The sequence below is a fragment of the Bos grunniens genome, chromosome 13, assembly GCF_055505025.1.
Source record: "Bos grunniens cultivar Pamir isolate PY7600 chromosome 13, Bosgru_T2T1.0, whole genome shotgun sequence".
NCBI lineage: Eukaryota > Metazoa > Chordata > Mammalia > Artiodactyla > Bovidae > Bos > Bos grunniens.
The window spans coordinates 78,911,079-78,929,412 of NC_141177.1; the positions used below are offsets into that span (position 1 = coordinate 78,911,079).

At 41.9% G+C, this 18,334-nt stretch overlaps 1 protein-coding gene across 4 annotated transcripts in view; it reads right to left on the reverse strand.

Moving 5' to 3' along the window:
- BTBD3 (BTB domain containing 3) overlaps nucleotides 1–18,334 on the reverse strand; it is a 33,203-nt gene that overhangs the window by 14,079 nt on the left and 790 nt on the right. Inside the window, exon 2 of one of the 4 annotated variants that reach the window (XM_086335043.1) lies at nucleotides 11,013–11,066. The exons of 2 other annotated variants lie outside the window; for them this stretch is intronic. Coding sequence is in view for 1 of the 2 variants with exons in the window: in XM_086335041.1 (XP_086191167.1) it covers nucleotides 5,178–5,214 (37 nt within the window). In the remaining variant the exon portion in view is untranslated. Of the gene's footprint in view, nucleotides 1–5,177; nucleotides 5,904–11,012; nucleotides 11,067–18,334 lie in introns of those variants that run through there. One more of the 4 variants, XM_086335041.1, reaches the window with a different exon arrangement.

Genomic DNA, 18,334 nt, shown 5'->3' on the forward strand with positions numbered 1-18,334 from the left:
CTGGACATTTCCAGAACCTAACAGAGAAGAGTAATGATACATTACGATGGAACAGTGTTTGGTTTTGCTTAGTTTTCTCTTCAATACTGAGCAAAAGTTATGCCTGTGATTTTGGAGGGGAAAAAGTACATATATAAGTGACAAAATGTTGACAGTTCCTAAAGATAGCAGCAGCTGCTGGAAAACAAGACTATATGTGTGCTAAATTTGGAAATAAATATTGAGTCAAGCATTGGCAACACAGTATAGTGAAAAAAGTAAGTGCCAATAATACATGACCTTAGGGTTAGTTACTCAGAATCTGTGAGCCTCCTTCTCCTAGTCTGTCAAATGGGGTGATTCCGCTCAGCTCACTCCTTTCAGGATGATCCTGAAAGGCAAGATTACAGGTCTGTGAAAGCACTTTGATAAAAGCTGAAAACACTCTGCAAAGGTAAATTTCCACTATTAGCAACAATGGTACCCAAAGCAGGGAACATTTGTGATACAATCTTTCAAAACACAAACACCCAAAGATTAATCTGGCTCCCTGCCCTCCTCATCTTCCTGCTTTACAGCATGGACATTTCATCCATCCGCAGGCTCGTTCGGCCCCACCACGATGGCCCTGGGCTGCTGCACCTCTCCTTCCGAAGCTGCAGGTGAGGCTCAATCAGGATGTCTGGGGTGCACTGTGACCAGGTTCCACCCAACGCTCAACTGTGCCCCTGGAAGACACACTCCAGGCTGAGTGTCCCTGGACTTCAAGACCACCTACTGGCAGATGCCCAGCTGTGCCCTCCTCCTGAGAGAGCCCAAAGCAGCAGGCAGTCCAGAGCCACTCAGCAATGTCCACAGTAGCAACTCAGTTTGGCCTCTCAACAATGACCCGACGTGCATTCTAGCACCAAGTATGATGAAGCTAAGACAAATCCTCGGGCAAGGCATGTCTCCATGTGGCTGGAGGGAGGAAGCTCGTGGGCTATTTCCTTTGTGTCATTTCCTCCTCACCAAGTCCCATTCAACCTTAAACTGTACGTTACATTTGGGTAAACTGTCCAAAGGCAGAATGTGACAATTCTGTGAAGGCAAAAACAATGATTCTTTTAAAATTTCATGTAACAGTTAACACGATATTTGATGATTATAGCTGTGTCTGGGTGTACTTTGTTTGCACTATTAACTCATCTAAATGCCAAATCATTCTCTATCATGTGTTAAATGAGGTGATCCTGAAAAAGACCATATAAAATATATCATACAAGATACTCTAAGGATAGATATTTAAAAGACTACTACTATGATCTCTTTTGTAAAGTTTAAGATACTTTAGTACACCAGGTAATCAATTGCTAATTTACATGTACTCTGGGTGATCTCATATTAAGTTTCCTCACGTGTAAACTTGCTGACTACATAATCTCTTATCTAGATTTCTAGAATTAAAGAATCTGTATAATGTTTGGCAGAAATAATGATTTATTTAATATAGTCTTCTTTATATTTTAACATTATGATTATGATCAAAACCCACCTAAAACTCTATGTATTATATAGACATGTATTACAATTTACTGATTGTAACATTCCTTTTTCTCTCACTGCCCCGCCAACATTTTAACATCTCTGAAATTGGGTTGAATCTTATAACTGATGGCATTCTATAACTTTAAGCTCCTCCATGTTCTTGTTGGTACATAAAGGCATAACTTACAACTGATGGCTCCTTACATTCAGTGAAATAAAGTAAAAGATACATAATTCAAAAGGAAAAAAAAAGGGCTCTCTTCTTTAGGTTGGCTAATTATTCTGCTAACCAGGTAAGATGATGGCTCAGAATTCTGGCTGAACTACATCAGAATAATAGAGCTTTCATCAAGTAGTCATTTGATAAAGTATTAATATATAATCGAAATCCTCAGCTGACAACTACTACTGTTGACAACCGATGACATGGTAAAGCTTATTTTGGATAAACTAAAGCCAGGCCTCAGGAGATGTCTTCTGAGAAGGCCCAAGGCGGGGGCTGCTCTGACCCCAAAGGGGACGTTAATCCCATCGGAGATGCCAAAGGGAAGGCCCTGCCCACCATGGCTGCAACTTTCTCCAGGTTTACTGTTGGCTTTAGTTGACAGAGGAGGAAAATAATGTTTTAGTCAAAAGAAAAAAAATTTTTCCTAAGTATTTTTTTTTACTTTAGCTAGCATATATTTATTTTTTCTGATATTTGGAAGATAATAACCAAAAATATCTCCATAATCAGATCATTAAAATTCAAAGGCCTCTTCATTTATGCACTTAACTAAGGAATGTGTGGCTTTATCAGATGAAGTCACCCTTTCCCGAAGGGCACATGGAACAGGAAGAAGAAATCCCAACAGCCTTCAAACCAGGAGTTCTGTATCAGTTCCGGCTGTTAGCAGGGTGAGTGCATGCATGCTCAGTCATACTCTTTGTGACCCTATGGATTGTAGCCCGCCAGGGTCCTCTGGCCATGGGATCTCCCAGGCAAGAATACTGGTGTGAGTTGACATTTCCTTCTCCAGAGGGTCTTCCCGAGACAGGGATCACCCCTGAATCCAACCCCTGCGTTGGCAGGGGGGTTCTTTATTACTGGTGCCACCTGGGAAGGCCTATTAACAGGGTAGGTGTTGCAAACCAACTTCCCCAACCTCCACAAGGTAGTGAAAATGCTCTTCAAGATAAAATAAGATTCCCAAATACTAGTCACATCACCATGTGTGTTTGCCCTAAGTCACTCAATGACACTTAGAAATAAGCACTGCTCTGGTGGCTCAGACGGCAAAGCGTCTGCCTACAATGCGGGAGACCCAGATTCAACCCGTGGGTGGGGAAGATCTCCTGGAGAAGGAAATGGCAACCCACTCCAGTATTCTTGCCTGGAGAATCCCACAGACAGAGGAGCCTGGTGGGCTACAGTCCATGGGGTCACAAAGAGTCAGACACGACGGAGCGACTTCACTTCACTTCTCCTCTCCCCCAGAGCTTCCCTGGTGGCTCAGCGGTAAAGAATCCACCTGCCAATGCAGGAGATGTGGGTTCAATCCTTGGGTCAGGAAGATCCCCTGAGGAAGGAAAGAGCAACTCGGACCAGTATTCCTGCCTGGGAAATCCCGTGGCCAGAGGAGCCTGCCCAGCTACAGTTCATGGGGTCGCAAAAGAGCTGGACCGACTTAGCGACTAAGCAGCAGCAGCAACAACAGCACAGCTCTGCTCCCTCAACACACTACACAACACCTGAAGTAAGGGTATGTGTCACCTTAAATACTTTCACCACTGTAAAAGCAGGAGGATACTCTTGGTAAAGGCAAGGCAGATTCAAAGAAAAAAATTTCATTTCCTATTGTAGCAAAGCCACACAGAAAAGACTAGTTATCAGTTTTGTGTTTTGACCATCACCACACATGTCCACAAGGGCCTCAATTAATTACTATTTAATGAAATGCCTTCCTTCATTTTTATAATGTATGTGACCAGAATGAAATATAGTTATTTTAGGCAAACAATACAAGATCTAAAAATAAGAGATGTGCTACACAGAGAGAAACCGTGCTACAGGAAAACACAAACACATCTGAAATCACCAGGCACCTTCAGGCCCAACTTTTACCCTATCTTTCTGGAGTGGAGACCACCAAATGAAAATGAAAAACGCACATGCATTTCTATACTGAGCCACAAAAATATCTTCTAACAAATAATCCAAATAGAAATAGAAGCCTGTGACAGAGGGTTATTATAGAAACCAGCTTCTGGCAAAAACTCAAAGTAAAATCTGTTTCTGCTTTAAGTCCAAATAAAAAAAATATGTTTTATGCTACTTTTAATTAGCTTTAAAGTCTACAGTTCCCCCACGATGTTTTGAAGGACACAGTATAAAGGCACGCTGACTGTAAATGTTGGATAACCGTAACTGTATCAACACCAAGTAACACTCAGAGACCGCCACCATTCGCTGCAGGAATAATTGTTTGGCACCACTGAAGAACCCCTTGTTGCTTCCATCTCTCACGCTGTTTTAATCAGAATTAAAGTTGAGGGGTTTCTATACTTAGTTTCAGAGAAGGCAATGGCACCACACTCCAGCACTCTTGCCTGGAAAGTCCCATGAACGGAGGAGCCTGGTGGGCTGCAGTCCATGGGGTCACAAACAGTCAGACATGACTGAGCAACTTGCCTTTCACTCTTTACTTTCATGCATTGTAGAAGGAAATGGCAACCCACTCCAGTGTTCTTGCCTGGAGAATCCCAGGGATGGGGGAGCCTGGTGGGCTGCCGTCTATGGGGTCGCACAGAGTCGGACACGACTGAAGCGACTTAGCAGAATACTTAGTTTCATTGCCTGTGTCAGAACTAAGAAAATAAGGTGTTTCAAACAAAAATTCCATTCTAATAATATATTCAGCAAGTTTTTTTTTTAATTAAAAGCTACTCTTTAAGTAGGTCAATACTTGAACTACCCAGAGATATAGAATAAAACAACTGCTTATAAAACAACGCTCAAGTAAGCCTCACTTAGAAAGTCAAGACTATTCACGAAAATATGTACTCAAATTTGGGTCTCCCCAAACTCCGCACCACATAAAAATAGGCAGAGTATTTACACGTGCACCTTAACCACAATGAGCAAATTAAAAGCATTCAAGTCAAAATACATCTTCAAAAAGTAGCAACTTAATCGTTAGTACCTCAAATTTTTGGTTTGGGATTTTTGTTTTAGTTAACACTCGGAGAGGCAACCATTTCATCACAGTCAAGAACTGCATGGACTCATACAAGAGCCACTGTTATGATGATGACTGGAACCAAACCACGGCAGAGCTGACAGTCTCTGAAAAGGGTGATCAAATTTACAAGAGCCAGGCCTCCGCATAAGCACTCCACTAGGCAGCTGCAGGGACGCCGCGATCCCCTGAGCGCTCAGTACAGGAGACCTGGCCACGGTCAGCATTTCTTTAATGCAGCACTGTTTCAAAGAATTTAAAATATGGCATAAAAAGGAAATGAAAAGTGGTATCTAAGTGGCATGTGGCCAGGTCTTAACCAACTGCTCTGTGCTGCTCTTCCTAAAGAGGTCATCACGGGAAGAAGGGTGGCCTGTCTTTGCATCAGCATGCTCGAAGTGCGCACCAAGCACCTAGCCACAAAAACAATAAATAAAAGAAATCCTGCCTCACCTTTCTCGGCGAGGGAAAGCCACAGTTTGCAGTGCATTCTGGATCTCCACGACTTGCCTCCAAGGCCTGTGACCTGTCCTCTTCATTGACTCCCTTTACAAACAAGACTGTTCTCGAACTGAAATGAGCCTGCTGCTTCCTGCCATCCTCACTGTTAGAAGCCGTTCGTCCTTCACAATGCAGTCCTGAGACTCCTCGACAGGGAGGGTCTCCGGGCCTCCCCAAGACGCACTGCCTCACGTTTCAACTGCCTTGGGTGGTCTGATGAGGTGAGTTCTCCGAGGGCCTCCCAGCAAGACCCAACAGCGCCACTCCCACAGCCGCCTTCCAGCTGCTCTACAGCAGGAAAGAGCGAGTGCAGCACTTCTCAATCCACCTGGAACCCTAGACTGCCTCAGGGAGTGCAACTGGCCCTGGGCTGAAGCGGAGGGAGGTGAAGCCACAAGAGACACCAGTAAAGAACTGAGACATCTGGGCAACAGTGTCCTGAGGCTTCCTGAACATGTCTGAGCACAAACACAGCTTTATAACCCTGCATCCACCGAGCATCTAGTCCAACTGAAAATATTAAAGCTCGACTTAAAGCAAGTCCCCACATGCACTCAGACCAAGGCTTCGCTTCATTACCATCTAAAACTTAACTGGAAGACAGATCTTCACACACTCAGAGAGAAGTGTGGGCTAATGAGGAGCAAGACTCCGTTACCGGGACAAAGCTGCCTTTATCAACTGGTCTCAGCTCATGGTCTAGCATATTTATTCATAGCACCAGTAGAGAATTTTAGTGATTTAATGAACTAGGAAGGATAATAAATTCTCAGCGACTCACATGAAAGGAGGAAAGCAGTCATATGAATAATCTTAAAAAATGGGTAATTAAAAAGACGTTTATATGTGGCTTTGAAATGTGTTTCGTTTGTACTTAACATTGAATGGGTGAATTTCCACTACATTAGACACACCCAATTTTCAAACAAAGTAATAAAACAGGCTTGTGTGTTTAGGGCTGAGTATATGAATAGTCTGGAAACTCACCCCCATCCTGCAAACAAGCCACACAGCTAGGGACGGGCAATGTCACACTTCAGATTACTGCACAGCACAGGCACAAGCAGAAAAACTCACTTCTTAACATGTGCGTGTCTCCACGAAAACACTCTACTGTAAAGAACTGGAGTGTTAAGTAATCATGTGTTTGTTTTTTTCCCCCCAAAATAAAGAATTCTCAACTTCAGTTTACATACTATCTGACATTACTGGAGTAAGCATTAACGGAAATGATCCCATCAACAGTGGAGGAGCTGAACAGCCTAGCCATGGCTGCAGTCTCTTGCTGGTGTGTTTATTCGTCTTACCACCAGCAGCGATTTTTAAAAGCATTAGTAGGATTAAACTGCTAAAAAGTAATGGCTTGTATTGTGTACTGGCAAAAAATATAGCTTGAATTTCTAAATAACAAGTTCAACTGGCTGGAAGAACACATTTTTTTCGAAGGTGGGATGAAGTAAACACATTGTTTTGCATCTGTTGGTTAAAGTGTGTGTGTTTTAACATATTAAGTATTTTAAGCAGGTCTGAATTGCACTGGTTCAGACGGTAACTGACATAGGTACTGAAGCCCTCTGAAACCGCCTTGTGATACCAGCGGTGGTGACGCATCACCAAAAGCCCTGCCTTCTGCCCCAAACAGAAAAGGGGGCTTCAAACACATAAGGATGGGTCTACCACCAGGCTCGGGGACTCTTCTTTCCTTTCACAGCTGAAGTTGCTGGTTCCTAAACCTGGATGGTCACTCCAGTGGACCCTCAGCAGCCAGAGTGAACATCACCGAAAGGCATGTCAAGTGGTCTTGACTTCCCCATGCCTCCCCAACTCATACTTGGGAGACTTGGGGGACTTAGGAACCCTGATGAAACAGCTTGTGTGAAGGCAGATTAGCTACTGTGTGTTCTTCTGCCATAATCAATGGACCATCTCACAGGGAATCTCTGGGAGATGCAGCAGTAAAAACTTTTGATTTTATTAAATCTCAATCCTTGAGTATACATTTTCTTAACAGTGTATGTGATGAAGTGGAAAGTATGCTTAAAGCACTTCTGGTGAAACTGAAACAGAATGGTTGGCATGGGAAAAAGAAAAAATTGTGTGAGAACTGAACCAGCCACTTAGTTCATGGAACACCAATGCACTTGAGAAAATATGCAAAATATGCTTATTCACACTTAGGTATTTAAAAGACATTTCTTAAAAATGAATGCAATGAGCTGACTATTTATTGCAAATGAAAAAATTCAAACTTCGAGCAAAAGTTGGAATTTTGGAATTCTTGATTGTGCCACTATGAGCTTGATAGCCTCCCAAGACTGTCACCGACTTCTGAAAGACCATTTCTGATGAACAGTTGGTGACATTAGTTTTTTAACACTGTATAAAGAAACATGTCAACATTTTAAAGATTTGCATAACTCAGTGAACCAATATTTTCTAATAGTACTGCAATTACATTAAAGAATCATGCATGTTGGTAAAAGGTTCATTCAAAGTATACAGCAAACCAGTGGATTTTAGTATAAGAGTAATACAGAAAGTTCACTGATGGTTTCATCAGTTGATTCCACACAGCAATCAACTTTTAAGAAATTATCATTCAAGTTTCAATGAGGTATCAGAGAATATCCACAATTATCTCAAAAGACTATTAAAATGCTCAGCTGCTATCTGTGTGAGGCCATATTTTCTTCATAAGCTTCAATCAAAACATTTATTTTTAAACAAAATATTAAAATTTTTTCTTTGTTTTCATTTCTATTTCAGTAAATATTACATAAACAAGAGCTCTCTGGGTTGCTTGAAATATTCAAAAGTATAAGAATCCTGAAGTCAAAAAGTATAAGAACCATTGATGCCCACTTGACATAAGGAGTTTGGATTTTACTCTGAGTGTAATTGTGGTAAGCTATTAGCAGTTTTAGTGAAGATTCCTAAAAAAAAGAAAAAAAAAAACTTTAAGTGATCAGGGCCAGGGTTTTACACATACCTGTTTTTTGGTTCTACTCTTCCAGAAAATAATAATTAATTCCCAGAGCATAATTCTCAACTATTAGGTAGACAGAATGGAAGACATGAGAAAATGACAATCTCTGTCACAAAAAATAAACAGCAGTCAAGGAGCTAATATTCCATGTTTTATTACATTGGTTGGCACCGTAACTTTGTCCTGTCCTCAGAAAATTCAAATGCAAGCTGCAAGATATAGACATCTTCTTCAAAGATCTTAAGAAAGAAATTTAAATGAGCTTTGAGGAGACTATTGTCTCCAGTAGCGTCACATAAACCAGCAAGAAAGAAGCAAGTTTCTCTCTGATAGTTTGCTCTCTGCTACAGGAAAATGAGAAGTAGTAACATGGTTGCCGACATTTAGGAGAATTTGTTCACATTTGCCTTCGTTTAAAGATACATTAGACAGAAACTGCCTCCACTTCCAACACACCATTTTAATTGTGGTTTATGTAGTATCAAAATATTCCTCTATATTAAATAATTGAAAACAGTGCGATGGAAATAAAATTTAGGTTAGGACTCTGCAGAAGTCCAAACAAAGGGAATATATCTACTAGATGTGACTTTTCATTTAAAAACTGCCTTTCCTTAAAGAGCTGGTGTTCACTTTCTCAAAAGATTTTAGAGGTTGTGTCAGTAGGTTTGTGATTCTCCTACCTACCTTACATTCAGTAATTATTATTAAAGAAAGACTAGAAAATCAAAATACAGATTGATCTGATCTCAAGAATCTGATTTTCCTATAGCCCAATCCAAACACCATTAGGTTTTGACATCTCTAATCGACACCCTCCTGGTCGAGTACATGGCGATCTGGTGAGGATTTTGAGAATGTGTCGGGAGCTGTGTGCTGTCCTGGAGTCCAGGCCCAACTCTGGCATTCTGAGGCATCCTTCCTGGTGCGGACAGCGGAAAGAGGCTAACAACACAGCTCAGAGTCTCACATACACATGGGCTGATCCCATAGTCCCAAAGAAAGACTTGTTCAATAGTGTTACATTAACTAGAAAATCTACTCATTCCCATAAAGGCGTTCTCCAGCGTTCACTAGTATGTGCTGAAATCCTCCAGCGGAGGGGTGGGGAGTCGGCCGCCAGAGACCCGCTCCTGCAGCCAGGCCAGCTTCTAGCTCTTCAGCTCATCTCCTGAGGCTGCAGGAGGAGTGAGGGAAGAGACCGGGGGCGGGGGATGGGGGGGGAGACCTGGGGTGCACACAGTGGGTGTGTTACACGGGGCTGGAGACGGGTAAGGGCTGTGCCAGAGAGAAAGCAAAAGCCAGAACAGCTGTTGGGTATCTGAACCTGCAAGGGGAGCAGCTTCTCACACTTTTAATGTGGACGTTAACATTATTTTAAGAAGAGAGGCTTGCTGTAACCCTAGTCAAGAATTTTATTATTCTCTCAACTTTCTAGGAATATAGGTCATTTCCCAGGAACATATCTAGATGGAGTTTGACTACTACACTTGACTTGCCACTGCACATCCCATGAACACAGGTATGAAAATAGGTGATGGTCTAGATGTAAGCCCTTGTCTTTGCAGAGGCTCACAGTATAATGGCTGATGGCCAAAACCAGCCCCTTGCTACAGAGGAGGTGTGTTTGCTGGTGCTGGACAGGCAAAATCACCACTTCTAAAAAACTGGCAAATACAAGAAAAGGTGGCAATTAAAAAGAAAATCTTCACAAAGAAAACAAACATTGTACTTGCCCAGGTCCCAGCCCAGGTGTGTAACTGTAAAAAGCAAGGTGTGCTTTCCAAGTGGGCTATCCATTAACAGCCTAAACTAAGGGGTGTTTTGTAATTCAACAGCAGAAAAGCAGTGCTTTCCATTCAACCTTGGCCAACAGCACTGACTGTTTTAAGAGTTCAAAATAAAATAAACTGTAAGTGATAACTCATAAAGAATGAATCTTTGTTTTAACGAAACACAAATACAATGATCGGAGCTTCAAAGACAACACAAATTCATCAAGTGATGCATTCAGAACAGTGGTGCTTATGACATTTTATTTCTAATATGTATGGTAATCATGGCTAAAATGTTTACACCTTCTAAATATGGGGACCTACCCTGCTCACATTACTATTACTGAAAAATTAAGATTAAAAAAAAATAAGGAACTAGATATGTTTTGTAGGAAACAATTTAGAAATTGAAGCAAATGTTCATATTTGTGTTTACCTCACTGGTACTGGGTTTATGCATTTCTAGAGATGACACACATCATGGTTTTGGTTTATGGTCTATTCTTTGGCTGCCGACATGATCCCTAAAATCATCTTCTTCTGGCACATGACACCACTTAATTGCACAGCAATTCCAATAGTATAAAACACACGAACATTTCGTGCCCTATAGAAAGAGAGTGAGGCTGACGTTTCTGAGACGTACTGATATTTGAAGCACAGCAAAGACACTAAGAGACTGTATGCAGAACTGTAAATGACTGCTCTGCTGCAGGGATGGCCACAACGCACGCTTGTCGGGGAAACTGAGGCCAAAGGCCTGACTGCCTTTGATTTTGTGGATTTAATACCATGTTCAACTACGTGCTTCTCTGTGGCTCTGAAGGACTTCAAAACCATCTTATATAAGAACTTATTTCAGCTAGAACATTGGAGGAAAAACGACTTAAAGATGGGGAGAGAGATGGGCTTAGAGATGGGGAGATGTCTGAACAGCAAGAAAACACAGAAAAGCGAAAACAAGTGGCTGCATCCCATTCTGAGATGGGTTAGAGAGTAAACAAACCGTAGATCGCTGATACTCACCAGGGAGAGCAGACCCCTTTATTCTGAAATGTTCCTCACCCCATTGGTTAAAAACTGAAAGCCAAAGAGAGCAGATTCTAGAATTTAATTCATATCATTCAGATGTGAATTAATGCAATTGGCTAAGGCTTTCTGATAGTTAAGTGGCCTGTTCCTACACTCTGGCAGGGTTCAGCACTTTACAGACAGTACCCTATTTAATCCTCATAACCACTCTCTGTATTATTATATCCATTATGAATTATACATGTTCTGCAACTTCTGTTTTGCTGGGGGGATGCTAAATCACCAGTGTTGGATCCAAAGATGCTATACAACTACCCTGCTTTATAAGAAAGTCATTGGAAAAAAATAAAGTAGACTATATTCATTTATTCAAAAAAATTTTACTGACTACATTCTGTGTATCAGACACTTGAGACACATTAATGAACAGACATAAAAATACTTGGCCACATGGAACTTATTGTCTAGCAGGGACAGGGAGATTCACCAAAAACAATAAATAAGTCATACAGTAATTTAGATGCTACAAAAAAATGGAAACATAATGCATTCCACGAAGGACACAAGGCATAGTTTGCAGCTGTAAACAGCGGCGACATCACTGCTGAGACTGCAGTTTAGTGAAGACCTGAAGGTGCAGAGGGACACAGGCAGAGTGAACACCCTGCACAAAGATCTCAAGGGGGAATGTGCCTGCAGGGTTCCAGGGTCAGTCAGGAGGGAAGGCTGGCTGGATGGAGAGCATTCCATTCCAGAGAAAGGACTGGAGGGGAGGTCACAGTGGGGGAAAGAGAATGCACTGGGCTTTGTGAACCATCATGAGACTCTGACTTTTACTCTGAGGGACATGGAAAGCAGGTGAAGAATCTGAAGCATATCTGACCTATGTATTAAAAAGATCACTCCAGCTGTTAGGCTGATAACATACTAAAGGGAAGTCAGGACGGTAAAGGAGAGGCCACTGAAACCACCCAGGCAGGAGGTGCTGGAGACCTGCAGGAAGGCGCTTGAAGCAGAGGTGGGAAAATAGACTGAGCTCCTGGGTTTATTCTGAGGACAGGATTGTGGAAACATCTGGAAGATAAACCAGCAGGATCTGCTAACAGCCTGGATGTAGAGTGGGAGAGAAAGAGAAGAGTCAGGATGATTCCAAGGTTTCTGACTTAAATAACCTGAAAAATGGAACTACCCCAACACAGTAACTGAGGCAGGCTACAGGGAGGACAGGTTTGCAGAGGAAGATCAGAAATTCTGCTTTAGTCTTTAAAAGTGAAGTATCTTTTACATATTCAAGTCAAGAAAGGAGATGGATAACACACATCAGGAGTTTAAGAGTGCCACCCTAGCTGGAAGTATATACTGAGAGTCTTAAGCTGCATGGTATTTTATTAAAATCTTACAATTGTTTGTGACAGAAGTCCTACAAAAACTGAGCCCTAAGCACTCCAAATTAACGGCTGTGTGGGGGGAAAAAAAGCACACATTAGAATTTAAAAATGACTGAAAAGTCAGTGATACAGAAGGAAAAGCAGGAGACTGTGGTGTCCTCAAAATCAACTGAAGAACGTTAAATGAAAACGGGAATGACCAATTATATCAAATGCTGCCAAGAGATAAAGATGAGAGATGACTGTTGCAATTTGCAATATTTTCTTTCGAAAAATCCCTGGAAAAATCCCACTCAGCCCCCATTCCAGAAAACATGAGTATTGTATTAAATACGTTGTCTTAGGAGCACAGGGTTCAGGGCGCGCGGGCTTCAGTAGTTGCGGCACGAAGGCTTAGCGGCTCAGCAGCATTTGGAAACCTTCCGGGACCAGGGATCGAACCCGTCCCCCTCCTGCGCTGGCAGCCGGATTCTTTACCACCGAGATACCGCGAAGCCCCGAATGTGACGTTACCTTAGTTTCGTCACGAACGGAATTTATTTTTCTAAAGAACTATTCAAAAGGGAAGGATTTACTCCAGTTTAATATTTGGGACTCAAGTCAGTAGATTTGTTAAGAAATACTAGTGATAACTGTAGCTGCTAACAGTAATCTGCTAATATTCCATTCCTCAGTTCAGTTCAGTCGCTCAGTCCTGTCCAACTATCCGTGACCCCATGGACTGCAGCGCGCCAGGCCTCCCTGTCCATCACCAACTCCCGGAGTTTACTCAAACTCATGCCCACTGAGTCGGTGATGCCATCCAACCATCTCATCCTCGTCCCCTTCTCCTCCTGCGCTCAATCTTTCCCAGTATCAGGGTCTTTTCAAATGAGTCCTATCTCTTTAAAAAAAAAAACAAAAAACCTCTAGGTAAATTGGAAATAAAAGGATAGATTTTCTCTGTCCTGATGAGAAATTATGATAAACAAAAGCCAATACTGTACTACAGTTTTTCCTATTAAAGAACAAAAGTTTGCACATTATTGCCATTACTATTTGATAATGTTCCAAAAGTATTTTATAATATTCCAAAAGGCTAACACTAGAGCAGTCTGCCATAAAACCAAAATAAAAGGTATAATTATTAGAAAGAAGTAGATACAAGTGTCACTATATACAACTGATTATATAACTAGGAACCCCCAAAAAATAAACTGGAAAGCTCTTAGAATAACAGCCAGGTATAATACAAAGAACAAAATCAACAACCATCTTATACCAACAATAGCCAACTTGATGAACCCTTCACAACAGCAACAAAAACATAAATACCTAAGAGAACCCTAACAAGAAATGTTAGGACTTAATAAAGATTAAGCAAACAAACAAAACACCTCCGCTAACAGACAGGTCTGTGTAACTTTTCACATCCCTTCAGGAAAACAGACTACTCTATGTATACGTGACGATTCTTGTCAAAGAACCAAAATCACTGGATACTTCTCAGGTCTAAGGATTCATCTGCAGAGGCTTCCAGGTTAAGACGGCAAGTTTAACAAAACATCAAGCATTCAAACATCCTCTTTCTACATGCCACATAGATGTCAGTAAAGAGATCTTTCCAGAACACACGCATCAAGCACAGAAAGACCTGTAGTGAAGATGACAACAAAATCACAAAAGTGAAAAGCAGACAGACAAACAGCAACTCAGCAGACCTGAGAGTGAGATGCCCCACCGCCCGTGAGGAGAGCTGAGAAGCACTCCAGTTTGCTCCAAGACTGGAGGAGAAAGGGTCAAGGCGGGGTAAACTAAGCCCGACTTCCTGGACGCCCTTCCCACCTGCACACTGTAGAGTTCTGGCCCTCAGTCCCAGAGCCCTAACAGCCTGGACCTGATTAAGTCTTCAGACCGTAAGAGCATCAGAACCTTCCCCAAAGTGAAGAGGATGCTAAGACTCCAGCCAGAGGCCTCAGGATCACTGGCAGCTGGACCCTCTCCCCAGCACAGGGTGTCACCAGAGGACCAGCTTCTGACTAGCCCAAGAGGAAAAGATGGTACTTGTGGCCCCAGTGAAAAACTCAAAAACCCATCAAGAGCCTAAAGGCTGCCACTGAGGAGCCTGAGGGGATGGAGAGATGGCCACTTATTTTAAGTATTTCAGTACTCTTACATTTAATTACATGCATGTACTACTATAAAGATAATAAGATCATTTTTATCTGAAAGGACAGATGTCTGTAAGTGGGATTTTTAAAAGAATAGTGTGACTTCCTCTAGCAGATATTTCCATATATTCTAAATGTACAATTAAAAAGATTTAGCATGGATTAAGATTATAGATCGATCACTGATGAGTAAGACCTAAAACAGAATCAGACCCAAAAGTTCGTCAAGATCTTAAAATATAAAATGGAAGACCACAACCCAGTGAAGAAAGGGTGGACTGTCTAACAGATCTGCTGGTAGACAGGGCTGACTCAGGAGGAGAGGGTGCTGTAAGACAGTTCACACCCGTGTGCTAACAGAAAATTAAATGTGCAAACCTGTACTGTGCTAAGTCACTTAGCCGTGTCGGACTCTGTGATCCCATGGACTGTAGCCTGCCAGATTCCTCTGTCCATGGGGATTCTCCAGGTAAGAATACTGGAGTGGGCTGCCATGCCTTCCTCAAAGGGATCTTCCCAACCCAGGGAAGATCTCCCTCGTTGCAGGCAGATTCTTTACCAACTGAGACACCAGGGAAGCCATTGTACAAATCTAATATACATTAAACAGACGTTTTAAAATCATTAAAAAAAAAAAAATTAAATAAATAAAATCATTTATTAAATGATTTTATTCATCAATTAAGAGTACAATGGGCAAAGTACCTGAACAGACAACTCTCAAAAGGCAAATGAACGAATAAAAAGCAAATTACTAATTTCTCTAGCTACCAAAATAATATGAATTAAAATAAGGCCACCTTTTCCCTGCAAATTAGGCAAGATTAAACACTGGAGTGCTGACACTACAGGAAGGCCATCCGGCATGTAAGGGAATCAGTGTGTCCTGGGATAAGCAATTTGGCAACAGGCCTCAGGAGTTATAAAGGAGTTCACCTTTGCCCCAGGAGTTCTGCTATAAATCTAGCCTGAGGCGTCACAGACATCCAGGCTTTCAGACAAGTGCCTTTACCCCAGCTCGACCTGTGTGTGTATTACTTTCTACCTACCTCCTCTGCCAGACTCTGCTGAAGACCTTGCTCTATTTGGTTCATTCCATTGCGCCAAAACTCTATGTTGCAGGCACAATTATTACCCCCATTCTATGCATAAAGGAAGCACAATCAAGTAATTAGGTAATTAAGGTCACTTAATGGAAAAGGCCAAGATTTGCAACTAGAGTTTAATATCATATTCCCAAACACTAAAAATGGAATATGTCAAACAAGAGAAACCTAGTTAAACAAACTTTGACATATCCATCATTTAAAATTTTACTTTTGAGGACGATTTAAGGGCACAAGAAATGTCTGTGATATATTCGCAAAGGGGCAATATTTAAAACTACAAATGAAATTAAAGTACCAATTTTGCTTAAAAGTGTATCTATGCAGACACATAAAATGGGACAAATGGAAGCATATCATGCCATGCATAGCTGTTTATTTCTGGATGATACTGCTGTGATTTTTGTGTCCTTAAGACCAGGTGAAGAAAGCTGAGCGCCGAAGAATTGATGCTTTTGAGCTGTGGTGCTGGAGAAGATTCTTGAGAGTCCCTTGGACTGCAAGGAGATCCAACCAGTCCACCCTAAAGGAGATAAGTCTTGGGTGTTCATTGGAAGGACTGATGCTGAAGCTGAAACTCCAATTCTTTGGCCACCTCATGCGAGGAGTTGACTCATTGGAAAAGACCCTGATTCTGGGAAAGACTGAAGGCAGGAGGAGAAGGATGGATGGGGAGACAGAGGATGAGATGGCTGGATGGCATCACCAACTCGATGGACATGAGTTTGAGTGAACTCCAGGAGTTGGTGATGGACAGGGAGGCCTGGCATACTGTGATTCATGGGGTCGCTAAGAGTTGGACATGACTGAGCGACAGAACTGAACTGAAGATTAGGTGAGAAGTTACCGCCTTAGCTGCACAGCATTACTGCTGAACTACAAGGTCCATCAGATCAAAGGGTTTTCCACTATTTTTCTTTGCTGAGAGTAAAATGGGAAAAATCAGCCTTACAGAATTTGCTTGATAGTCCAAAAGTTAACTAGCACAAAACACCAGAGTAGAGAAAACTTCTTCAATCCCTAATACATGCTGGAAATCTCTGTACTACCACCATAAGTATTTTGGATTGACTGACCAAATTCTGATCATTTACACAGCAAAGTTTAAAGATTTCAAAACACAAACAAGCCTGAAGACACGTCTAAACTGTTTTACATGAACAGTTTTAAGAGTTCCTTGCAAAATAAACTGGAATGAGTTGGGGAGGGAATAACTGTTTTGTGCATAAAAGAACAAACATTAAAAAAAAAAAACCTGTCTTTGGATATGTGTGTGTTGGGGAAGGGAAGGAGTGGGTGAATCTGTAGAACTGTGCCTTTCCTTCGTTATTTTAAAGTATAACATTACAAGTGGTCTAACTTTTTGCAAAGAATCATGGCAAAGAACTTTCTAGGAATGAAACAATTTACAAGCTGACAATAGTATCTGGTCACAAACTAGCAAAGGTTTTGGCAAGGATGTAGGGTTATATTTCACTTTTAAAACTTCTTAAGTATGTTTTCAGACTTTAGGAAAATGACGCTTACCCTTCGAAGATGCGTGTGCCCCAAAGGAAAATCAAGGTTTTTTTTTTTAAAGGTGTTTTTCATCTCTTTTAGAACTTTTGTTACACAAGTTCTTAGTGCAGAGATTGGTAAAGAGAATCTCTTCAGGGGAGAACAGCAGAGCCGCTCGTATTGTCACTCCATACAACAGCATTGATAAATAATTCTGTAATCACTTAAAAAGAAAAACTGGGACTGTGTGAACACACCTTTACCTGAGCCAAGGCCAAGAAAAGGGAGATTCAAACTCTTTAGAAAAGGAAGCGTCCTATTCAGCAAACCAAAGGTGGACCCGCCCACTTCCCCTGGAAGACCCGTTGCTATGGTAACCCGCATCTCACAGCACCCCCCCCCCAAAGAGTCAGACCTTATTGGGGGAGGGGATCCTCCCAGAGGTTGTGGGATGGATGGCTAAAAAGCGGGAGCTGGGGAAGGGTGGGGAAGGAGGCTGAGAGCGAGTTGGAAGAAGCCAAGGCAGCGGTCGGAGAGGGTGGCCTTACTACTAAGAAATTCAACGCTGTAGTTAGAACAATGCCTGGACGCCGGAGTCGTGTTTAGCCAAAGTTTGAACCTTTAGAGACGCTTCCCTCCGTCCCCTGGCGGGGAACAAGCTACTCTTTGTGAGTTCCTGCCTATGGAGAACGAAGCTAGCGTTTCATCTCAGCGGTATCAAACTGCTACTTCGCAAAACTCAAAACTTGACTTTCTTATATTAAACCGGTGCTTCCCAAACTCTGTTGCACTGCTGGAATCACTGAGGGAACTTTACATACTGCGTTTTAATTGGTCTGCAGTTTTGAGACTAGAGTTTTAAAACTCCCCGGTGACGCTTTCGTGCAGCCAGTTTTGATAACTACAGTATTCCAAGATGTGGCCGAGAGTATTTAAATCAAAGGATGAGAGAGAGAGAGAGAGAAGGGGGGAAAGAAAGCACAATCATCGCTCTTTGTCTTTTCACGGCTAATAATAGAAATTAGCTGGCTTTCTCCAAGCGCACACGGGACAATAGGTTTCTTGATAAATAGGAGTCCCCGGCATGCCCTAACAATACTTTCTTTGAGATAACAAGACCAGGCAATATAAGTCTCTTTTTCCCAAGAGAGCAAATACCCTTCTTAACAAAACAC